This window comes from Alosa pseudoharengus, unplaced genomic scaffold (genome assembly GCF_046254945.1).
Source record: "Alosa pseudoharengus isolate Yale_2024_CS ecotype anadromous, Long Island Sound unplaced genomic scaffold, YU_APseudo_1.1 YU_APseudo_1.1_scf_21, whole genome shotgun sequence".
NCBI lineage: Eukaryota > Metazoa > Chordata > Actinopteri > Clupeiformes > Clupeidae > Alosa > Alosa pseudoharengus.
The window spans coordinates 31,334,445-31,360,455 of NW_027468674.1; the positions used below are offsets into that span (position 1 = coordinate 31,334,445).

The 26,011-nt window shown below is 37.4% G+C and overlaps 1 protein-coding gene and 2 long non-coding RNA genes across 4 annotated transcripts; 1 reads left to right on the forward strand and 2 right to left on the reverse strand.

Annotated features, from left to right (window-relative positions):
* Positions 1–2,231: 2,231 nt before the first annotated feature.
* LOC143138599 (uncharacterized) lies at positions 2,232–4,469 on the reverse strand. Its single transcript, XR_012990260.1, has 3 exons — positions 4,293–4,469; positions 3,265–3,410; positions 2,232–2,623 (listed from the first exon to the last, which is right to left on the reverse strand). It is a non-coding gene; the product is annotated as an uncharacterized LOC143138599 (long non-coding RNA).
* Positions 4,470–7,793: 3,324 nt separating this feature from the next.
* On the forward strand, positions 7,794–10,884 carry LOC143138147 (uncharacterized). The gene is made up of 5 exons (XR_012990150.1): positions 7,794–8,433; positions 9,263–9,349; positions 9,425–9,574; positions 9,816–9,892; positions 10,665–10,884. It is a non-coding gene; the product is annotated as an uncharacterized LOC143138147 (long non-coding RNA).
* A 3,444-nt stretch (positions 10,885–14,328) lies between these two features.
* LOC143138148 (uncharacterized) lies at positions 14,329–16,952 on the reverse strand. 2 transcript variants are annotated; one of them, XM_076298617.1, is made up of 9 exons: positions 16,773–16,948; positions 16,263–16,370; positions 16,045–16,122; positions 15,911–15,964; positions 15,482–15,538; positions 15,332–15,358; positions 15,073–15,197; positions 14,876–14,962; positions 14,329–14,465 (listed from the first exon to the last, which is right to left on the reverse strand). In XM_076298617.1, the coding sequence occupies exons 1-9, from the start codon at positions 16,812–16,814 to the stop codon at positions 14,420–14,422; spliced, it is 624 nt and encodes a 207-aa protein (XP_076154732.1). In that variant the 5' UTR covers positions 16,815–16,948; the 3' UTR covers positions 14,329–14,419. The 2 variants fall into 2 exon arrangements, with proteins under 2 accessions (XP_076154732.1, XP_076154733.1); XM_076298618.1 differs by lacking the exon at positions 15,332–15,358 and having other exon boundaries at positions 16,773–16,952.
* Between the last annotated feature and the right edge of the window lie 9,059 nt (positions 16,953–26,011).

Here is a 26,011-nt window from a genome sequence, read left to right on the forward strand (position 1 = left end):
TCCAAACCAATGCAGAATAGTTATCCTATATGGGACTCATCGGGCACACCTCTTTTTATGGTCACTGTATGCACACTGTATTTTACATTAATATTTTAAAGAAAATACATTATTTCATATAAGAAACAGTCTCCTTTTTTTCAATACCTACCAAGCCATGTGACCTAGTGACTCCAAACGAATGCAGAATAGTTATCCTATATGGAACTCATCAGATACACCTCTTTTTATGGTCACTGTATGCACACTGTATTTTATATGAATATTTTGTAAAAAAAAATACATTATTTCCTATATGAATGGTCCTCTTTTTTCAATACCTCCCAAGTCATGTGACCTAGTGACTCCAAACCAATGCAGAATAGTTATCCTATATGGGACTCATCGGGCACACCTCTTTTTATAGTCACTGTATGCACACTGTATTTTATATGAATATTTTAAAGAAAATACATTATTTACCAAAAGAAACTGTCTTTTTTTCAATACCTCCCAAGCCATGCGACCTAGTGACTCCAAACCAATGCAGAATAGTTATCCTATATGGGACTCATCGGGCACACCTCTTTTTATGGTCACTGTATGCACACTGTATTTTACATTAATATTTTAAAGAAATGCATTATTTCATATAAGAAACAGTCTCCTTTTTTTCAATACCTACCAAGCCATGTGACCTAGTGACTCCAAACCAATGCAGAATAGTTATCCTATATGGAACTCATCAGATACACCTCTTTTTATGGTCACTGTATGCACACTGTATTTTATATGAATATTTTGTAAAAAAAAAAACATTATTTCCTATATGAATGGTCCTCTTTTTTCAATACCTCCCAAGTCATGTGACCTAGTGACTCCAAACCAATGCAGAATAGTTATCCTATATGAGACTCATCGGGCACACCTCTTTTTATGGTCACTGTATGCACACTGTATTTTATATGAATATTTTGAAGAAAATACATTATTTCCCATAAGGAATGGTCTACTTTTTTTCAATACCTCCCAAGCCATGTGACCTAGGGACTCCAAACCAATGCAGAATAGTTATCCTATGTGGGACTAATTAGACACACCTCTTCTTATAGTCACTGTATGCACACTGTATTTTATATGAATATTTTTAAGAAAATACATTATTTGCCATCATGAATGGTCTCCTTTTTTCAATACCTCGCAAGCTTATTTCTCGCTAGACATCACAGATCAACATAGAACTGTTCTGATATGTGATACTAGTCAGACACGTCAATGTGAAATAATATTTTGCATGAACTATTATATTTAATTTTTTTTAAATAATCATATTTATTTCCTATGGAAAACAGCGTTTTGCTCAATATCTGCCATATAAGGGGTCCTAGACAACACAGATCAATCCAGAACTGTTCTGCTATGGGGTACTTATCAGACACACCTAAATATGAAAAATGATTTGGCATCTACTATTATATGGAAGGTATTGAGAAAACACAGTTTCCATAGGAAGTAAATGGGTACTATAAAATAGTATGTGCAAAAATTATATTAATTTGAGGTTTGTCTGATTAGTCCCATAAAGGATATTCTGCATTGGTTTGGTGTCCCTACGTCACTTCCCTTGGGGGGGGGGGGGGTATTGAAAAAGGAGACCATTCCTTATAGGAAACTATGTATTTTCTTTAAAATATTAATATAAAATAGAGTGTGCTTTCAATGGTTATACACTGTAAAAAAAAACTCTCTGCGTTTACTTAAAAAAACAAGTCAACACATTTCACTAGCTTTTTTGAGTAATTTCAACTTGACAGTGAAGAACTCAAATAATCAAGTTAAATCAACAAATGCTTCCAACTTGAAATATCTAGTAATGCCAACTTAGTATTGTGAGTAAGGTGGACTTACAGTAGGTTAGCAACTCAAAAATTCAAGTTGAATCAAGTGCTTTTAACTTGAAATATCTAGTAATGCCAACTTAGTATTGTAAGTAAGGTGGACTTACATTAGGTAGGCAACTCAAAAATTCAAGTTGAATCAAAAGTTCTTCCAACTTAAAAAAACAAGTCAACACATTTCACTAGCTTTTTTGAGTAAGTTCTACTTGACAGTAAAGAACTTAAATAAGCAAGTTGAATCAACAAATGCTCCCAACTTGAAAATATATATTAATGCCAACTAATACATTGACTCTAACCAAAAACAAGTGTAAATAACAACTCAAAAATCCAAATAGATAAAACTATGTTTTTATTTTTAGCCAGTGTGAACACCCCTGACCTACAGTACCCTCCAGAATTATTGGCACCTCTGCAAACGCTGACTAAAAAGAAGAATATTAAATCATCTTTTGGAAATTGATCTTAATGCCTTAAGTTAAAAAATGAGGGAATATCCAACATATTAGAACACCAATTTTCTTTGTGAATGAATCGTAATGTATCATAAATAAATAAATGTTCTTCCTTAAAATACAGGGGTCATAAGTATTGAGTATAAGTATAAGATGTCCTGTAGAACAACAGTCTCTTCCAGGACGATGGCGATATTGGTGACAGTGTCCGGTGCTTTCATGGCGTGGTCGTCTTCAATGACGGTCAAGATTCCAATTTTCATGCCTCTAGTCCTCCTCAGCATCTGCATCCTTGGTGGAAAAGCACAGAACTACATCACTAAATTTGCAAAAAATAAATTAAAAGTTCTCCGCACGTGTGCCTTTTAGCGACCATCTGGTGCAACCAGGCCAGGACAGAAAATGTAAAGAGAAGGAGAGGAACGCGAGACACTAGAGGTGAATAGGGTAACATTTTTAACTAGCAGATATCACTATGAAACTTTCCCAGTTGTATTACTTATACTCATATTAATGTATTACTTACATTAATATGAAAAAAAAAGTATTACAAGTTTTCTGTAATTTAGTGTTTACATATGCAAATTAGGCAGTATCTAATTAAATATGCGATAATTTGCATACATTTTAAAACACGTTGAGTTCATCATTAACTGGTGCACCTACTGCATTTCCGAGTTCCCTAATTATGAAGTTTGTGCTTCCTACTTTTGTGTGTCGCAAAGTTTTGTACATTGCCAATGCTATGGTCGCAGCCTACAAATGGACAAGTTATAGCTTCACCACGACGTAAATGTCCTCCAAGATGTTTAAGTCCACTGCACTGCAATCACATTGGAATGTACACTATTGACAACTGAATGTAGTTTCGACCTGAGGTGATTTGTCTTTTGCATGGTACCATGCCAAATTAAATTTTAATGTAAGCTTACCTGAAGTCTTAAAGATGCACACGCACTGGGGGTGGAGGCAGAGCCAGCTTTTTCCCTAGTGACCGTGATGAAGCCTGTAATGGGTCAGGAGGGTCTCTCCGGGTGAGAAAATGGACAGTCCTTACATTGCATAGCAACAGAAGAGTCTGCAACAACAAACAAGAATAGAAAATTGTTTTTTTTTATATAGGTTTGTAGTGTAGTGGACTTTTTTTAAACATCTTGGAGGACATTTACGTACGCTAGTGATGAAGCTATAACTTGTCCATTTGTTGGCTCTGATCAAGCATTTTTAAGGGAGCGCGATCAGCGAATGTGGGGTTGCCATTGTTTTATGTGCCTGCATTCTATTGACATATGTTGCATTAAAAATTACATTGCCATTTAATTTTTTTCAACCTATATGCAGCGCCTCTGCAGATCGAGTGGCAGCAGTTGGAAGACATTGCTAAAAACGTTGGGCGGGAGTGAGGGGGTTTAGCTTACTCCACAGTGAGATAGCTATCCTCGCTGGCATCCAATACAAAGGTCTTTCTATAAAGGTTAATATTTTAGGAACATACATGTTTTCAGCAAAACAGGTAAATAGCTAACCAGACAATTATACTATTGCATTGCCTTGATAATTGAGCTGTAGCAGCTAATTGAGCTGTATGGCTATCACTATGGTGGAATTTAGCCACTAAGATTTGCTAGCAGGCTAGCTTAGCCTAATAGCTAGCAGCTACTATTTCAACAACACCACACTATTTCCAAGAACGTTCCTTGCTGACATCCATTTTACACAAAGTTGTTCCTGAAAGTGAATGTTTTAGGAACATCCTTGTTCAGCATTAGCAGCTATCGGTTATGTCTTCCCAGAACATTGCAAGCTTCTAACATTCACAGTCATAACTAGACATCACTAACGTTAGCTAGTGATAGCTGCTAACGGAATGTGGGCAGTCAGATCAGCTTAGCTAAAGCAACACGACACCGAGAAAGACTGACTATCATAACAATTGGATAAAACTAAATGCCTTACTTACCTTTGACAACGCTGTTGTCATTTGCTCCACGCTGCATACAGGTAGGGAAGGTGTCTGGCTTCTGTCCTCCTGACAAATTCAAGCCGCAGCCCACAGGTCGCCTTGATACGTTAGGAAACAATGCGCTTGCGCCAACTTGACTAAAAAGTTCAGTGAACTTTGGGAAACTTCTCTCTTATAGATACTTATAATTATACAAGTTGAGTCAACTCAGTTTCTTAAGTTTGTTAGGTGAAATTCCCAAATTAGTTGTGAAAACTTGTTATAATGAGTTTTACTACACTATTTGATTATTTGAGTTCTGTTTAGTCAGAAAAGTTATTTGGCAGTACTAAAGGCAAGTTGTATTTTTTACAGTGTAGGAAGAGGTGTGTCTGATGAGTCCCATATAGGGTAACTATTCTGCATTGGTTTGGAGTCACTAGGTCACATGGCTTGGGAGGTATTGAAAAAAGGAGACCATTCCTTATGGGAAATAATGTATTTTCTTTAAAATATTAATGTAAAATACAGTGTGCATACAGTGACCATAAAAAGAGGTGTGCCCGATGAGTCCCATATAGGATAACTATTCTGCATTGGTTTGGAGTCACTAGGTCGCATGACTTGGAAGGTATTGAAAAAAGAGGACCATTCATATAGGAAATAATGTATTTTTTTACAAAATATTCATATAAAATACAGTGTGCATACAGTGACCATAAAAAGAGGTGTGCCCGATGAGTCCCATATAGGATAACGATTCTGCATTGGTTTGGAGTCACTAGGTCACATGACTTGGGAGGTATTGAAAAAAGAGGACCATTCATATAGGAAATAATGTATTTTTTTTACAAAATATTCATATAAAATACAGTGTGCATACAGTGACCATAAAAAGAGGTGTGTCTGATGAGTCCCATATAGGATAACTATTCTGCATTGGTTTGGAGTCACTAGGTCATATGGCTTGGGAGGTATTGAAAAAAAGGAGTCTGTTTCTTATATGAAATAATGTATTTTCTTTAAAATATTAATGTAAAATACAGTGTGCATACAGTGACCATAAAAAGAGGTGTGCCCGATGAGTCCCATAAAGGATAAATATTCTGCATTGGTTTGAAGTCACTAGTTCGCATGGCTTGGGAGGTATTGAAAAAAAGGAGACAGTTTCTTATGGTAAATAATGTATTATCTTTAAAATATTCATATAAAATACAGTGTGCATACAGTGATCATAAAAAGAGGTGTGCCCGATAAGTCCCATATAGGATAACTATTCTGCATTGGTTTGGAGTCACTAGGTCACATGACTTGGGAGGTATTGAAAAAAGAGGACCATTCATATAGAATATAATGTATTTTTTTTTACAAAATATTCATATAAAATACAGTGACTATAAAAAGAGGTGTGTCTAATGAGTCCCATATAGGATAAATATTCTGCATTGGTTTGGAGTCACTAGGTCACATGGCTTGGGAGGTATTGAAAAAAGGAGACCATTTCTTATGGGAAATAAGGTCTTTTCTTTAAAATATTCATATAAAATACAGTGTGCATACAGTGACTATAAAAAGAGGTGTGCCCGATGAGTCCCATATAGGATAACTATTCTGCATTGGTTTGGAGTCACTAGGTCACATGACTTGGGAGGTATTGAAAAAAGACTGTTTCTTTTGGTAAATAATGTATTTTCTTTAAAATATTCATATAAAATACAGTGTGCATACAGTGACTATAAAAAGAGGTGTGTCTGATGAGTCCCATATAGGATGAATATTCTGCATTGGTTTGGAGTCACTAGGTCACATGGCTTGGGAGGTATTGAAAAAATGAGACCATTTCTTATGGGAAATAAGGTCTTTTCTTTAAAATATTCATATAAAATACAGTGTGCATACAGTGACTATAAAAAGAGGTGTGTCTGATGAGTCCCATATAGGATAAATATTCTGCATTGGTTTGGAGTAACTAGGTCACATGACCTGGGAGGTATTGAAAAAAAGACTTTTTCTTATATGAAATAATGTATTTTCTTTAAAATATTAATGTAAAATACAGTGTGCATACAGTGACCATAAAAAGAGGTGTGCCCGATGAGTCCCATATAGGATAACAATTCTGCATTGGTTTGGAGTAACTAGGTCACATGACCTGGGAGGTATTGAAAAAAAGACTTTTTCTTATATGAAATAATGTATTTTCTTTAAAATATTCATAAAAAATACAGTGTGCATACAGTGATCATAAAAAGAGGTGTGCCCAATGAGTCCCATATAGGATAACTATTCTGCATTGGTTTGGAGTCACTAGGTCACATGACTTGGGAGGTATTGAAAAAAGAAGACCATTCATATAGGATATAATGTATTTTTTTAAACAAAATATTAATATAAAATACAGTGTGCATACAGTGACTATAAAAAGAGGTGTGTCTGATGAGTCCCATATAGGATAAATATTCTGCATTGGTTTGGAGTCACTAGGTCACATGGCTTGGGAGGTATTGAAAAAAGGAGACCATTTCTTATGGGAAATAAGGTATTTTCTTTAAAATATTCATATAAAATACTGTGTGCATATAGTGACTATAAAAAGAGGTGTGTCTGATGAGTCCCATATAGGATAACTATTTTGAATTGGTTTGGAGTCACTAGGTCACATGATGTCAAAGCTATTGACAAAAAAGACTATGAAGGTAATTCAGAAGGTACTTTTTAGACGGTCCCTAAGGTCGGTTGGGAGCAAGTAGACAGGTCATCTGTTTGTACATTGTCTGCAAACACAGGGTGAAACCGGCTGCATAATGTTTTTTTTTTTTAATATCTGTCGAATATCCGAATATCAAATATCAAACTAACTTCACCTCGGTACCATAGGCTACTTTACAACGGAGTATTAGGGCCACACATGAAGGAAAAAATATTTTTGCCATGACGAGATTAAACTCGACATGTCGATTATATAGTCGCCATGTCGACATTAAACTCGACGTTTCTAGAATAAAGTTGAAATGTAATGTCGACTTTAATCTCGACGTATCGACTTTAAAGTCGCCATGTCGACATTAAACTCAACATTTCGAGAATAAATTCGAAATATTATGTCGACTTTAATCTCGACGTGTCGACATTAAACTCAACATTTTGAGAATAAGTAGTTTGGAGAGAGAACGACCGCTCGGGACGATTGAAAGGGAGAACGAATGAAACATAGTTTTCTTCGAGTGCAACAATGATTAGACATAGACTTGTATCATGTGGACAAAACATAGAACATATTAACCTCCATTGCTCAGTCAAATACTAGGTCATTATCACGGAGTTACAGGCGATAAATGCGATGGTCAAAAGTAGCCTAAACGTCATTAGCGGCTTATTTATTTATTGTAGGCTTATTATTAAAGAGTGTTTTTCATCTAAAGGGTCAACTTCATGCTTATGCACTAGACTATGCACTCGCCCCAATCCTAGACTTTCACATTGCTTGTTTGTAATGGATGCAAAACAGCCTGTTGCTGCACAGTAAAATCCCAAGAGTTAAAATGACAGAGTAGACTGTTATTGACTCTAATAGAGTTACATTTACTACAGTTAGAGTAAAATGTACTCTAGCATATTAGTTAAAAAACAGAGTTAAAATCACAAGAGTTAATCAACCACCTCATTTTCTCATTTGGACGCCATTTTAGACATTTCTTGGGAGATGTTTGCCTAATTATTATTTGGATATTATTCATAAAAAATCAAGTGTTTTCTTCTGGTTTATTCCAAAGTCATTCGGTAGCTTTAAGATTTTTTTCTGGACTAGGCTACTAAAAAATTACTTGCAAGTTTGTAGGCTAGCATGTGCTACAGTAAAATAGGCAAATACTGCTAAGCTATCTATAAACGGAGTCTCTGTTATCAAGCCTATAGCTGTTCACAAAGAATAGTCAAAGCGAACAAACATTATAATAATACTAATAATTATAAGTACTGTATGTTTGTTACATGCAAGTGTGTAAGGGCTCAGACAAATTACTAACTGGCGGAACGTGCCCTCTGGCATTTCACGTCAGAGACGAACGTTAGTAGCCTATCACCCACTTCCTTCCATTTGAGAGAATGCAGCGACGCGACGGAGCCTGGTTAGAAGAATCTCTCTGAAGTGTAGTTGAAGGTGAGTAGATGTTCATCTAAAATACACTTACTAGAGATTTATTTCACATGTTCCGTAGTATGCCTCGAAAATGATAAACAATAAGCGGTGACGCGCAAGAGGAGTGTAACTTAACGTAAATGTATGGTCAAGATATCATTCTGAAATGTGTTGACCTTCAGGGGCTAACGTTAACGTTAAGTTAACTGCTAACGAAGGTTGAAAGTTAACATGAACGTTAACGTTACCTCTGTGTAACATGAGGTACATGTCAATTCGTGCTCCCGTATTGTACAATGCTATAAGTTTTTTTTTATCATGTTAATATTTACTCAACCAAATATGATACCAGTATAATCGTCTTTCATGGTCAACATTGACTTGGTTAGCAGCTAGCCTATCAGCCAACGTAGCTCTCATTGGCAGCTTAGCATAATGCAAATCAGATATCAAATGAAGGCTATGGTTAGCTTAATGAGGTAACAGTTACTGTTGTTAGCTACTTAACATTAACAGTCATTAATAGGGCAAATTAGCTTAAAGTTCATGCTCTACCAAAAAGCTTGTTTCACGTAAAACAGGCATCCATAAGCATGAATTTGGCCTTCACAAGTTGGTTATTTCAAAACTAGCTGCATTAATTGACTATCAAGGACGTGTTGATTGCTGAATGTGCATCATTGATAGCATAGAAGACACGTGTTCAGTGCAAAGTGCCAACAGGTGCACGTGCCACATTTACTAGTTTAGTCAGTGTCACTGAGATAGTTGTTACCTGTTTTTTTTTTTAAGAAACTGTTTTAAAAGTAGTGTTGATTTTGTCTGAATGTTTGATTTTATGTTTTCTCAGGATGTTGGTGAAAGTTAAATACCAGGCAGACCAGATACATTAAAATGGTGGAAACTGATGCCACTCTAGAGGATTTATTTAACCAAGGTACTGATTTATTCAATTGTTGCATTGTTTAAGTCTATTGTCAGTTTTTTTTGTAATGTTCTGTTTTTATTTTAGTGTTCATGAAATTTGATATTTAAGCCAAACACCAAGCTGGGCTAAAATGTATGATGAGTTTGGTACAGAAGATTGACAACTATGTGTCTGAAGATGTGGTGAAGGATCCAAAATGTGGTGTATTAAAGCTGAAGCCTGCAGAAGATGATGGTGAGTTGTAATATGGAATGTAGTTAAAACTTGGTACAAGTTTTGTGAATATATCAACAGCGGTTGCAACACATTGTTTTGATGGAATTCCACTCTGTGGGGTTTGTGGATGTTGATTATGTCCGTCTTTGAGCCTATTTAGTGTTTAAAAATCTCAGCCATCAAAGACTACATGACATACAGCCGTCACAGGTACTGGACATGACTATATAACTGATTTATTCTGTCCTCTGCTTTGTAGTAGATGCATTATGTGATTCAGATGACACCACTGCCTTGTTTCCAAATAAGCCCAAGGGAGATGATGGGGTAGAGCAAGTAAGTGGCATTTTTTCCCTTGTTAAATATTGGTAAAATCTTTATGCTGCCCATTAACACAAAGGTAACCTAAACTGAAACCCACACTGAGGTATTTTTTTTTCTTCAAAAAAATTCCACACACTCAGATCTGTGCAAAATGATCTTTCTATTCTAGATTTCGGTCATAGACCCTCTTCAGGAATCCTGAAAAAGGCCCATGACCGAAAGCTATATAAAAAGATAATTTTGCACAGATGTGAGTGTGTGGATTTGTCATGCTGTGCTTGACTTTTGACTTTAAATCCCAGCATCTCCACCACCAGATGAACAGTATTATTTGTCTCTTTTAAATGATTGAACTTGAAATGAAACCATTTCATAAGTATTTCTGCATACAAATTGTAATGAATCTGTTTAAGATCAAATACATTGTTTACAGTGCACTGAATTTCACATTGATCTCCATTTCTCAAGGTCACCGAGAACTGTCGGTACAGGGGGGGAAAAAACAAAACAAAAAAACAATCGGATTCACTTAGCTCGAAATGCAGCAAGGAAGCTACTGTGCTACACTCTAGGGGCATGTTCCTGAGCCCTAATGTTCATGACCCCAGAGTGTAGCGCTGTAGCTGCACAGTCGCTTTAGCTGCTGGCTTTAGCAACTCGAGCTATGTAAAACCGATTGTTTTCGTTTTACATACTCGGTGACCCAATAAATGGAGATCTTTTTGGAAAATCGCTGGATTTCCTCTTAATGCTGGAACTCACCCTACTTTACACTGTTTTATAGGAACATTTCTATGATCCAGCCAGCGGAGCAGGGTACCTGGCCTGACGCATTAAAACAATTCAGAGGAAAGCCTCAGGAACCACAAAGTCCAGCACACAATGAACATAATGGAGGACCAGCTTCTGAAGATGTGCCCGAGCCAATCCTGAATGAAGAACAGCTGAGAGAGGCGGTATCTCTAATGAAGCATTCTTCTGATGAAGAAGTTGTGCGGCTGAAGGTGAACGTTTGATTATCGTCAGAAAAAATGGTCCATGACCCTCAATCACCTCATATGCTTGCAACATTCTCTCGATTCGTGGATGTAATGGATCAGATTGAGCAAGACTGTGTTACTGTTTGGTGAGATTTCAGCGAACCTTCTTGAGAGGTAGTCAACTATGTTCAAAGAGAAGACTATTAAACAGAGTAAAGGTCTTTCTTCCTCCAGCATCGAACTGCAAAAAAGGATCCAGGTAGCAGAATCACCACATGGGCTGTGTCCCGGTAGAACACTCAGGTTAAAGTGTGGTGAGACTGGGTGTTTCAGGGACATTTTCTGGCTTTTAGAAAACATTTGGAAATGTTACATGAGTATAGCGTTAATAATGTTCATGTTTTGGAAAATAACTGTAGTGAACACAGAAGTAATGATTTGGCGGTAGATTTTGATACAGTGGTTCCTGTTATGCATTCTGCTGTACATGAGATACAGGTTAAGGAAACTATTCAGTTTTTTGAGTGATAAGCAAAGTGTTGAGGAAATGAATCATACTTTAAGTCATCTTGAAAATCTCTTCTAGGCCCCATCCATTGGATCATGCCTTAGGTATGAGCTACACCAGGCGCGTAACTGAAGCGTTCCGTTCGCGACGCGTAAAATTCATTTTAAATGAATGGTCTATTTTTTTCGAACGTACGCGCCGCTATCACGTCTGGTGTAGCTACCTCCATTGATTATAGTGGCAGCTAATTGTTGCAACAGACGCTATGCGAACGTAACGCTTCAGTTACGCGCCTGGTGTAGCTTCACTGTTAGAATGTGTAGACTTAAACATGTCGGTGATGCTAGAATGTTTCAGTACAGGCTGTAGAGTGAGTAAAATTGGTATGTAAGCTAATGTATCACTAACAACAACTTGATATTATGTTCTAGTGGCTTTGTTCCATTTGATGCCAAATGTGTTGTACATGCATTTACCAAAGGAAAAAAAAATTAAACTTTTTATATTGTATATTGATACATTAACTTAATATTTTGTAATAAATATATTTTCAATAATTTGTCTGTATGTCCTTCAGATTTTGTAGAGCTTGATAAAGACAAGCAAAATGGTGACTCTAGCAAGAGTAGCTGGGAATAAACTCTGAATAGAGATAAACTAAGATTACCCAATTAAGAGTTAAGATGACTCTGGAAAGAGTTGTTGGCTTATAGAGTAGATTTTTCTTTACTCCCTGTGGAGTTTATCTTGGTGATTTTTCAACTCTCTGTAGAGTAAATTTAACTCTGAAAAATGTGCTCTAGGAGAAGAGTCAAATTTACTCTCTGTGGGGTGGGACCAATGGGTCTCTATGACAGAGTCAGAATCGACTCTATTAGAGTTGAAAACAACTCTGACAATTTTACTGTGGCTGTTGCTGATGTCTATGGAGGGACGAATGAAGCAGTCCTCCCGGCCACCCCATGCTAGCCTACATGCACACATATTCCCTCACGGGATCAAAATAGTATATGCGTATGGTATATCTGTGTTTATAGCCTTCTATATTTATTGCAGGTGAGACATGGAAAAGCAGTTTTAGAAAAATGAGTTTTGCCATGTTAACCTATGGAGAGTGACGGCCTGTGGGTCATGAAGGGCAGGTATTTGGATGTGCGGTGGCCTTACCCACGTAAAACAGAGTGAAATAACATTTTGTATAGAAACATTATATCATTGGATACATGTATTATTCTAGCTATATAGCCTAAACGGTACAGTGCATGGTATTTCCATAACCGCGAGATACAGCACTTCACGATGACGGCAATGAGTAAGACTAGTTAACAGACAAGACGCAATCTATCTGAATTATCTGCAATCTAACAATCTATCTGAAATAACACCACGCCCATTATTCAAGTAACTACGACGGAGTATTAGGGCCACGCATGAAGGAAAAAAATATTTTTGCCATGGCGATATTAAACTCGACGTGTTGACTTTAAAGTCGCCATGTCGACATTAAACTCGACATTTCGAGAATAAAGTTGAAATGTCATGTCGACTTTAATCTCGACGTGTCGACTTTAAAGTCGACATGCTGACATTAAACTCGCAATACAGTTTAAACATAGCCTACACAGTTATGTAGCCTACACTAACACACAATATGTTACATGAATAATAGGCTTCAAATAGGTGTTATTTCAGATAGATTGCAGATATTCAGATAGATTGCGTCTTGTCTGTTAACTAGGCTACTCATTGCAGTCATCGTGAAGTGCTGTATCTCGCGGTTATGGAAATACCATGCACTATGCCGTTTAGGCTATATAGCTAGAATAATACATGTATGATATAATGTTTATACAAACTGTTATTTCACTCTGTTTTACGTGGGTAAGGCCACCGCACATCCAAATAACTGCCCTTCATGGCCCACAGGCCGTCAATCTCCATAGGTTAACATGGCTAAACTAATTTGTCTAAAACTGCTTTTCCATGTCTCACCTGCAATAAATAGATAGATAGATAGATACTTTATTGATCCCCAGGGGAAATTCAAGGTCTCAGCAGCATACATACAACACAAACACATTCTTTAACAGCAGAAAGACTAATTATGACCGCCGCTAGCGGGGCACATGAAATTTGGTGGGTATGTAGCCCCACTAGACTTTTACGGAAAAATTTCGTTTGGTCCCCTGCGAACTTCAAACGTTGTTCCCGCCATCGGCAAGTGAATATATTGTTATTAATATTTAATTTTAAAAAAATCAATGAGAAACAAACTTAAACAAGCTGGTGAATTATATATTTTACTGTAAATGTCAGAAATACTGGGTAGCCCTAGCGGAAATTCCAGTAGAAATCCAGTTGAAAATCCAGTTGAGATCCAGTAGGAATCCAGTTGAGATCCAGTAGGAAACCAGTAGAAAATCATTAGGAAACCAGTTGGAAACCAGTAAAAAGTTCAACTGGTTTTATTGGTTTTTATATGGAAATTGGAACACTTCTACTGGTGGGTAACTGGTCTCTACTGGACTGTATTGGTAAGGTCCAGTTAAAGAAACCTACTGGTTGATGAACTGGTGTTAAATGGTATGAACTGGTTTAAGATTATATTATATTTTTTTACTGGTGGGTAACTGGTCTCTACTAGATTGTATTGGTAAGGTCCAGTTAAAGAAACCTACTGGTTGAATGAATTGGTGTTAAATGGTATGAACTGGTTTAAGATTATATTATATTTTTTAACTGGTGTGAATTGGTCTGTAATGGTTTTAACTGGTGACAACAGGTTTGTACTTTAGAAAAACAAAAATAGATATGACTCAGCTTAAAACTCTAGTTGTTTTACATAGGCCTACAAATGTTTTCAATTATCAACTTCTCCTTTTTTAAAATGTGCAATTCTATTTTCCTACTATTATACCTACTCCCAGAACAATTAACAAAGAACAACATATTTCAAAAGGTATGATTAAGGCGGTTTTAATTTTTTTCTGTTAAGATCTATGATTTTTTTCTGAAATGAATACTCCTATTTTCTTGTGGCGTACAGCCACCTCAGCTTCTCCTACGCCATTGTCCACAAGCCATCACTTGAATGTGTCTGAAAAAGAAAAAGAAAAACAACAAAAATATCAGAAACAATTCATGTTCATGTTTTTGTTTTGTTATATTTTTTAATAGAAATAGAATCGGTTCTCTGTTAAATGTGAATGAATTGAAACCCTTTACTGCCTGATATTTCTCAGGAGTGAGGGGAGGTTTTGCTGTAACTGTTTTGGTAAGCTATGGTTTGAATGTATCTTGCCATCTGAGCAGGGAGGCGATGGCAAGGTACATTGAAACCATAGCTTACCAAACCAAGCATAGCCTTGACATACAGTGATCTGCGACTCCGATTGGGCTGCACAGGATATTGACAAAACATATTGTTAATCAGTTTGATTCAATACACGTCTTTTAAAGAGATTGCATTTGAACTTGCATTTTTTTATTGCATTATTATTCACTCACCCATAGGCTGACCTCCCAACACTCGGGAAGTGTTTGTATGAATTGCCTCTATGGTTGCCCGAAGACCATCCCTCCAAATCTTTGTATCTGTCATTTAACACGTTTGAGAGAAAAACACAAAAAACAAAACAACTCAAATAGTTATCCTTTCTTACACAAGCTGAGCGTGTGCGTGTAAGATAAGATCTTGAATTTACCTTTGTTTGAGGTCTTCATTTTCGCAGGATATTTTTTTGTTTTTGGTCTTTAATTGCTGGTAAGCTTTTTTGATGTTTCCAAACATCCTTTGGGGAACAACACCATCATCTGATACATCAGAATCCTAAATGCGAAGTAAAAATAAAGTATGTAATTTATGTCAGCACAAAGGGTCATCAGAATCTGTTTTTCTGTAAAACCATACACATTTTCTTGTAAAAAACTTAACATGCAGTCATCATGTGCAAAGCACTTTACCTTGTCATCAGAGACATCCAAAAAGTCCTATAAACACAAAAACCTTAGTATATTCAAATGCAGTTTATAATAGTTGGATCCATCTAAAGCAATAGTAAAGATGGGATATATCCCCACAATTGCAAATGGACATGATAAGCATTTCATTACCTCAGCATCAAAGAATGTGGGATTCCGACTGGATGGTCCGACTCCCTCCAAAGCATCCTAAAAACAACCAATAAGATTTTTTGCTGATTGCATCTTTTCTGTTCTTATCGTTTACTTGTATGTCCAATGAACACACTCAGTGAGGTGAAGCACACACTAACCCGGAGCAGTGAGCTGCCTTGCTACAGTGGCGCTCGGGAGGCAGTGAGGTTAGGTGCCATATTCAAGGACACTTCAGCCGTGGATGTGGACATGGGAGAGCAGTGCTCAACCACTTCCCCTGCACACATTTTTCCTACTGGTTGGGGATCGAACTGGCAACCCTTTGGTTTCAACCCCGAACCCCTAACCAGTAGGCCACAGCTGCCCCTGCCTGTGTTGTGTTTCATGAAGGTTTGAAGATATGGGCATTGTGTGAGGAAGTCTTACCTCAAACTCAGAGGGGACCAGAGCCACTTGGTTGGTAGATCCCTCCACACCATGCTATATGACAAAAACCTCAGTAAACTAATATGTATTCATCATCATTCATCAAATATATGGTCAATGACTAGAAGTCTTACCTGAAACTCTGAGGCTGTTTCGTTTTTTTTGAGAAGTTTCTTTTTTTGGGGGATGGGTGATCTCACAAAGGTTGCGTCCTGTAAATAAATACCTTTGTAAAGGGTTCGTTTTTCGTAAAGACTGCAGTTCTATTTGGTATGTTGTTATGTATCCCGTTTAATACTATTTATCTTAGCCTTGTTTAGCCTTAACTTTACATTAAAGAAAGCAAACTTACCAAATCTGACTTTTGACAAAGGGGTTTCCTTTTCTTGGCAGCTAATTTTTTTCCTATTATTTTCTGCATGAATTGTCTGTCCCCTTCTCTTTCATGTGTCTTAATTATCTGAGAGGTGATTGAAATACAATGTGCCGTTTTGGGCTTGTTAGTGACAAAGTGGCAAATTGCAACTTAAGACAGTGTTACAGTTTTCCTCAGTTGCTTTGGTGCTTTTCTCAGATCAGGAATGAAAATTCTAACTATTCACAACTATTAGTTCAACCTCCACAACATTTATTCATTTGTGCACATCATAGTAGCAATTTCTCCTTCCTCTGAACAAATTGCAAATGTGAAGCGTACATATTCACTAACTGCTGTGCAAATGTTAATAGTGATGTGAGAAAAGCATCAAAGTGACTGAGGAAAAACTGTAAATGTTGTGGGGATGCAAATCTTCTTATTGCTTTTTCACAAATGCTAAGGTATTAGCAGGCTTAGTGCTGTGTTAGTGAATGGCAGGCTTACTTTTTTGGTGCCATGGAAGGCTGTTTTCTTTTCTTTTCTCATTGGCCAACAAAGGCTCTTGCCTGATCTTGGGCACAGGAGGTCTTTTGAGCTCCATTTGCTTCCTCAGATTGTCCTCATCCTCTGTAATACAAAAAGATAGATAGAAAGATAGATAGATAGATACCAGAGGGCAATTTTAGATATGCAGCAACTTATACAGTACATACACACATATCTCACACACATACAATAAATTTAATCACCCAGTTATATAAAAGTAAAGAGTGAGGATTACTAGGCCTGATAGTGCCAGTAGGGACTGCACCTATGATACATTGACCCTGATTGGTGCTATGGTGGAGTATGTGCAATGGTGGTAGTGCAAAAGTAAACAGTGCAGGGGCATCATCAGTGCAAGCACTGTTTTTGTTATAAGAATGTGGAAAAATAAGAGTATGATTAATTGACACAATTAATGTAATTACTTGACACAAAAAGATATACTAGGAGAACACTAGCACAACAGGAAGTCAGAATGACAGTTAGGCCTACATTGTGCATTATCTTATATATAATAGGCCTATATTATTTTGAACTAGTTAAAATCATTAGGCCTACTACAGCAAAGGCCTACCATGGCCTAGCCTACACTCATATGTCTACAATGGTTACAATGTGTGAGCCTAGTTATTTGTTAGATGATAGGGTTAGGGTTACAGTCCACATGCAACGTTAATAAGAGAGGCGACCGCCTGACACAACATTAACGTTAGTGCGGCGACCGTCTGTATCAACAGGACATAAGGTAACCCAAGCAAGCTGTCACCCCTACTGCTCATGATGACTTCATGTAACTGAAGGTAAGCGATCAGGCTAGTGGACGTTTCATAAGCCTACACTCAGCAAATGTGTCATACCTAACCGCTAAGTTAAGTTAGCTACCTTTGGAACCAGATTTATGCATGAGCCTGTCTGACGGCTATGCTAACGTAACGCTAGCTAACGTTAGCGCTAACAGAGTCTAGTATTTATTACTACACCGTATCAGAGAGCTAAATTAATAATGACATTATAAAGTCTATGTAAGCCTTTTATACACATGGACTGTAGTGTGTGTTATTCATACTTACCAGACAAGAGCAGTAACATTTGGGCTTGGTAGACCACATCACCCACCACGTCAAACAAGGGATTTGTTTTGCTGCGTTAATGTTGAAGTCCTTAATGTCCTCGCAGGAAACAATTCTTCTATAGCACTTCTAATTGTCTGCTAAATATCGTAAGTTACTAGGGCAAACATTTTAAAGTTAAAATGTATAGCTTCCACTATTGTACGTTAAGCTGTACTCGCTATGGCTATGCACACAAGACGTTATTAACGTTAGTAATTCTAGCGTGCTGTAATTTAAATAGTAGCCTATGTGCGCGTGACCTTATTTTCGCGTGAGAATTTGGTAGTTTCAGGCTCGTGCAGTAGGCTACGTTAATGCAGCCAGTGTTATCTTTTCGTGGCCCGTAGGTCTACTTGAATTCATGACTGGACAGATTAGGCCACATTGTCACTAAGCACGTGATCGTTTTCCATTTCTAAAAAGTTTTGTAATTATAAACATATTATAAACATCCAATATAAGCAGGTCTGTGTTCATTTACTCATATTTGTATTTATAGGCCTATGCATATCCAAGAAATGACCTCAAGGACTTACAAACAGTTTTTGGACCCACAGAGAGTGTCCTGAATTCCCAGGAATTCAAGATGGAGAAAGACCAAGACCAACACCTGTACAGACCAGACCAAGGTAGCCTACAGTCTGTTGATGGCAATTTAGGACTCTATAAGAAGAATAAATTAGCCTACTGCAATCTAATAAAATTGATATCTTTGACAGGAATGTGACAGAATGATCTGATGCTGTTCATTTCAGTCTAATGAAACTCAAGGATTTCTATGTTTTTTCAACAGAGACATGAAGAAGATGAAGAAGAAGGTGGATATTGTATAAGGAACAAGAGGTGCAGCCACACAAATAATTCACAAATTCATATTAAGGAACACCTTGCTAGTATTTTCAAAAAATGCATTTCAAATAATACCATTTTAGCATTCTGTCTTAATTTAACATCATGCCCAAGACTGAAAGTCGCAGAGGATTTTGATGGCACAACTGTTTTAGGACAGGGTCGCCCCTATGAATTAAATTATGAGGAGAGGGACCTCTTCTAGAGATTTGGCATCAGAGTAACATCAGAAACTGTCTACTTAAGAGCTATTTACCACGGTCAGAGAATAGATACCCTGGAGTATATTATCCTCCAGAATTATTGGCACCTCTGCTAAAGTTGACTAAAAACCGGTATAAAAAATAGGGCCCTATCATGACAGTCGAAAGCGCATCGTAACTCGTTAAAAGCTTATTCAAATTTAGTAGGATGTCCAGTCCACATTGGGAGTGTTTTCGTTATCAAACGTTGAGCGCATGGCGCAACAAGGTGTTCCCTGGTTTCTTAATCATGTGTGGGTGTGTTTGGGGCGTAACATCATTTAAACCAATGAGAATGACATCTGTCATTCCCTTTAACGGCGCAAAGCGCAATGTCAAAGAATGCATCAGTATTTTGACATTCAACAGCGCATTTGAAGGAGGCTGCTTGGTATGGAATAGTAATTCCACTAACCATGCTCTACTAAAACCTAGCATAGCCTTAACACATTTGCACTCGTCTATTATTTGAACTCATTGGCAAAGTGAAACTAACTTCACCATGGTGTCAGTCAACGACAAGACAGTTATATGCAGTTACTTTCACTATTGACTGACAATGGGTTACCATCGAAAACATAGGCTGGAAAAAGCAAAACTTACTGTACCCTAATATTGCTCAAATGACTGAATAAAAAAACACTTATCCTACAGAGGAGTTGCTTATATATCTCGTGACAGTGCGTCTTCAGCTGTGCTCCATACGTGTCTCTCGCCTCTCCCTCTAATCACTTTTAACCGTCATTACCAATTTGCAAACGATGGTGAATAACTACTCATCATGAGATGTACAATATTTCGTAACATCTTTATTCTAATTATATTTCCCATTGTAATCGTGCAATTTGTAATGTTCTGCATGGACGTGCGCTGGTGTGCGTTCATGGATGATATAGGATGGTGCACCCGCCAATATGACTATTGACAATGCGCTCTTAAAATAACATACAAACAACTCGCCATAGACTTCTGACCAGGTGTACAATAGCGATTTTTAGACAATGCGCTAGGCCATTCCCTCGGTTGTTAATTGCCACACCCCTGGGCGCATTGTTTAAAAAATCAACGTGCAAAATAAGGAATTAAACTTTGCGCCGGCTGGAAAACGAGTTTTACGCCATGCACCAGGGTGCAAAATACAGCCCATAATCTGTTGGTGATTTATCTCACAATGAAAAAAAAAGTTATTTTGAGAAAAAGGAAAATCTCATAAAGAAATAAATATTTTTTAACAAAAACATGTCGCTCATAATTATTGGCACCCCTGCTTGTAATACCTTCTTAAGCTTCCCTTTGCCAATAAAACAGCTTGTAATATTCACCTATGACACCCCATAAAGTTGGAGAATACAAAGCAAGAGATTTAAGATCGTTCGTCTTTACAAAATCTCCCCAGATCGTCCAGATTCCTAGGTCCACACTTGCATTCTCCTCTTTGACTCACCCCACTGTTTTTCTATGGAGTTTAGATCAGGGGACTGAGATGGCAATGTCCGAAGCTTGATTTTGTGTTCAGCAAACCATATTTGTTTTGATCTGGATGTTTGCTTTGGTTCATTGACCTGATGAATGATCCAATCATGACCAACTTTTAGTGTTTTGGCAGAGATTGACAGATTTCCTTTTATTTGAAAATGTTTCGTTTTTTCTTGGTGTTCATGATACCATGCACCTTAATTAGGTTCCCACGGCCTTTGGGAATAAAAACAGCCCCACAATAGCACAGCCCCTCCACCATAATTATCATTAGGCATGGGGTTCCTTTCAGTATAGTCATTCTTCTATGTATGCCAAACACACCTAAAGTGTTTCTAGCCAAAGAGCACAATTTTCATTTCATCTGACAATAGACCACACTTCCAGACAGAGTCACTGTACCATTCAGTAACTCCTGCCATTTATATTTGGTAATTAAATGACTGGACAGGCTTTTACTTGGCATGCCCTCTAAATAAGCTATTAGCAATGAGGTAACTTTTGAAGATTTTTGGGGGGACTTTTTTTGACCCCCAAGATGGCACCTTTGTCTGTAACTCTCCAACAGTGGTTCTTATGGAATTTTTTGCCTATCTTACCATCCTCCATACTGTACGTGTGGACAAGATAACCATGGGTCTTTGTCCATTTTAAACAAAGTACCTAGTTTTCATAGACATTCTCTGACTTACAAATGTCAACACACTTTCTTTTTATTTAAGTTTAGTGTATTATCTTGTCTTTCCGATGTTGAGAAATGACTAGAGGATTTAGCCTCAGTGTGACTTTATTTTCATACCATAGTGAAAAAGAAAGTCATGAACTACTTCAGAAAGTTCACAGACACTCTGATTAACTTAAATAAATTGAAATTAGATAGGAAAATGCATTTTTCAGGGATGCCAATAATTGTGAGCAACGTGTTTTTGTTAAAAATATGTATTTCTTGATGAGATTTTCCTTTTTCTCAAAATAAATTTGCTTACCTTCAAGGTTGGATTTTTCCTATTTGTTTTCAATGTGAGATTACAATAAATTACCAACAGATAGATTAGCAGAGATGCCAATAATTCTGGAGGGTAGGCTACTGTAGATGCAAAAAAAAAAAAACAATTCCAGAATGCAATTAACAAACAATACATTTGGAGAAATCAATCAAATTCTTACTTGTAACTTAAGTAGCCTAAATCATTCAATCTTGGTTACAAAGTTGTAAATCTTGAATTTCCCCTTGGGGATCAATAAAGTATCTATCTATCTATCTATCTATCTATCTATCTAACTCACAGATAAAAACATGATTGTGTCACCAAGTGAAATTGTAAGTAAATGCTTAATTATTAACCACACTGATAAACTGTATGTATGTACATTTCCCAATTTTTATGAGCGAGACTAAGGTGAAGTAAGAAAAGAAAAATAAATTACATATCAAACTCAAATCTGGTGTTTCTGTCATTTACATTACCCGTTTTTGTGTTAAGTTTTCTGAATTGTGTTGTTAAAATATGTAAAATACGTAGTGGGCTCAAAATAGCACGGTTTTGCATAGGCTATTATTCAATGCAGAAATGTAAACAGTATTGTTATTTTTTTCACATAATAGGCCAAGGTAAATTGAAATGTCCTTGTATGTATCCATTGTCCATTCATTGTAAAATTGTAAATTGGTTTACTTCTGGTTTGCCAGACCAGTTACTGAACCAATTGAGACCCATAACCATTGAAATTGCAGACACCAGTTACATTCAACTGGTTTCAACTGGATTGAACTGGTGAGCATCCCCAGTCCAAAAGTTCTATTGGTTCTATTGGTATTTAAATTGTTTCAACTGGTGTTACTAACTTGGTAAACCAGTAGAAAATCAAAAACCCAGTTGGAACCAGTTGCAACCAGTACAGACCATTTCAGACCAGTTTAGACCAATAGGCTTCCTATTGGATTTTCTACTGGAATTTCCACTAGGGAGACCAATAGAGCAATAGGTAAATGACTAGACTCCCGAGCTGCATTCACAGGCATTACTTGTTGAGAAAAGAAATATAGATCGAGATCAAGACTGCGCATGCGCTGAGACGAATCCGGCGGGGGCAGTGCCATTACTGCGGGTTAGGCACGTCGGCGCTAACGTTTGTGATAGCTGATAGCTACCTGTGGAGTTGAACAAATCGTCTTTTCCCCCCTTTGTTTATTGTCTTACGATGTCGGGAAGAACCTGTTGTGTGTTCGGCTGTTACAACAGCAGTGGGAAAATACAGATATGGAACAAAAATATATAAGTTCCCCCGCCGTTATTACACAGCCTGCCCCTGTGTAACACCATACCAGAGCCCGTCTACGGAGAGCCTTGCCACTCCGTATTAAGTCCCATTGTACCGAATTTTGGTTGCAGTTCCACCATATTTCCACTGGGGGCGCTCGCCATGAGTGCAGAATGAATGGGAGTCAATGGAGCTAGACGGCTAAATTTGTCTCTTTCACCTGATTGTCGTTGACAAATCTCAGATTTGATTGTAGTTTGTATAACTTCAACATGGGTTATAGGTCAAAAGTTGAATGAACGAGTACTTAAGTCCTTTTGATTTCTTACAGTTTGGGTCGTTGTTGCCCATAACACGCTAGCATTGTGCTAATGAGTGACGTCATTGACACGTTTGAAAGGCTTTTTAGAACAATTAAGTGACTTTAAAAAATATAATACTCCACCAAGTGTATTTTCTTTGCCTCCCCTTTCGAATACAATGTTCAAATTACTTGAAAAAAAATTATATCCCGAGAAAAGTGGATTTTGAGGGGTATAGCTCCATAGACCTCCATGCATTCTGCACTCGTGGACGAGCGCCCTCATGTGGAACCACAGAAGGAACTGCAACCAGTTCAGAAACCGGAAGTTTTCCGAGAGTGGCAGTTCTCCCCTTATTAGACATTCTCTGACCATACATAAGCACTACACAGATTCCCAGGGCGAGCCGAAGACCAAGCTGTTTGTCAGAAGTGGATTGTGAACATCAACCGAAAGGATTTTGTTCCGAACAAACATATCGCGGTAAGTTTTGTTTAACAGTATCAATCTTAAATCTTGCCAGTTGCCACCATGACTAGCATGCTGTTGTCTAGTCTTGCATGGCGATACTTTAACGCTATCTATTGGTGTGTTAAGACATGGCACCAAATATTTGACGTAGAAGCAAAACTGTAAAGTAAGTGTGTGCTAGGAACTTCGGTATAGTCACCAGAATAATTATCTCCATCAACTAAATGGCACTATTGAAAAATGATTCGCTTTAACTACTAACGTTAGGGCAGCCATGGTGGCCATCAAATCAACATGATTGACATTACAAACAGAAAACGTATGATGGAGTTCGGGGGCAGGCGACATTATGCTAGTTGCAAGATTGCTTTCCTTCTTTGGTAACGTTAACCATGAAAACATCAGTCATTTGGAAAGATCTTTGTGCGTTTTCCTCCGATTCAGTATTGTACTAAACCGTTTTTGGGTAGCACTCACATTTAAAACTCACTTGGATATTTAATGTAGATGTTTGTTTTTGGGTTCAATTTGTTGTTGTGCTTAGTTATAGTCTACATGTAAGTCAATGTCCTTTTCTCTATATTTGTATTTTATCAGGGGTCAATGTCATCTGGAAGAGCACCTCCCAAAAGATGTCTTCAGCCCTCACAAGAGGACACATGTGCTTGGAACTTGTGCACAATGGAATAAAGAACAGTTGTTGATGTATTAATTACAGTTTATTTGAACTTGACACTTCATTTAATTTATACAATACATGTATCACACATACCAATTGTTGTTATATTATTATTACTACAATTACGTTACATTACATTTGGCTGACGCTTTTTAGCCAAAGCGACTTGCAACATTTAAAGCTTTTAAGAGCAATTCTAACAATAAAAAAAAAACACAATAAGTGCATTAATGAGTGCAATTGTCTGTAGTAGTGCTATGAGAGGAGATGATCTCTGAAGACCTGGGTTTTCAGACATTTTTGAAGATGTCGAGGGATGTCCCTGCTCTAGTAGGAACAGGTAGTGCGTTCCACCAACGAGGGACGACAGATAAGAAAAGTTTGTATCGGCCATATGTACAAAAAGGTTCAAATATGCTACTAGGCCGAGGTCAAATAGACTGGACCAGGTCAGTCTCTGTGGAAAATATTTAGACAGGATATCAACAGTAATGGCTCAAATTTAAACTAATGATTCAAATATAAATATAATTCTCTGTGTGGATATAAGGACCAAAAAGGTACACTAAAAAGTAGTGGTTCAAAAGGTAGGCATAGATTAATCAATAAATCCCTGTGTGGAAGTATGTGCAAAAAAGACACTAAACAGTAGTTATTCAAAAGGTAAGAATAGATTAATGAATAAATCCCTGTGTGGAAATATGGGTAAAGAGACACACTAAACAGTAGTAATTCAAAAGGTAAGTATAGATTTATCAACAAATCCCTGTGTGGAAGTATGGACGGAGCCTCATTAGAACAAGCAACAGTTGTTCAGGGACAGCTAACTTGATGGTCCTTAGTTGTGAGTGAAAAGCCATAATGGTGTACAAAAATTGCCAAAAACTGTCCATGCCCAAGCCTGTGTAAATTTTGAGTCTTTGTCATCCAAATCATAGGCCTACACTGATCAGTTTGTGTCACAGTCTTTTGTTGACTTTAAACTGTAGTTGTGGTCTGCAATATCTGGACACTGGATGCCATCTTCTTTTGGGAGGTGCCATTGAGGTTTGGGAGATGACATTGACCCCTGATAAAATACAAATAGAAAAGGACATTGACTTACATGTAGACAATAACTCAGCACAGCAACAAATTTAACCCAAAAACAATCATGAACATTTTGCACAACATCTACATCAAATATCCAAGTGAGTTTTAAATGTGAGTGCTACCCAAAAACTGTTTATTACAATACTGAATCGGAGGAAAACGCAATAAGATCTTTCCAAATGACTGATGTTTTCATGGTTAACGTTACCAAAGAAGGAAAGCAATCTTGCAACTAGCATAATGTCGCCTGCCCCCGAACTCCATCATACGTTTTCTGTTTGTAATGTCAATCATGTTGATTTGATGGCCACCATGGCTGCCCTAACGTTAGTAGTTAAAGCGAATCATTTTTCAATAGTGCCATTTAGTTGATGGAGATAATTATTCTGGTGACTATACCGAAGTTCCTAGCACACACTTACTTTACAGTTTTGCTTCTACGTCAAATATTTGGTGCCATGTCTTAACACACCAATAGATAGCGTTAAAGTATCGCCATGCAAGACTAGACAACAGCATGCTAGTCATGGTGGCAACTGGCAAGATTTAAGATTGATACTGTTAAACAAAACTTACCGCGATATGTTTGTTCGGAACAAAATCCTTTCGGTTGATGTTCACAATCCACTTCTGACAAACAGCTTGGTCTTCGGCTCGCCCTGGGAATCTGTGTAGTGCTTATGTATGGTGTTACACAGGGGCAGGCTGTGTA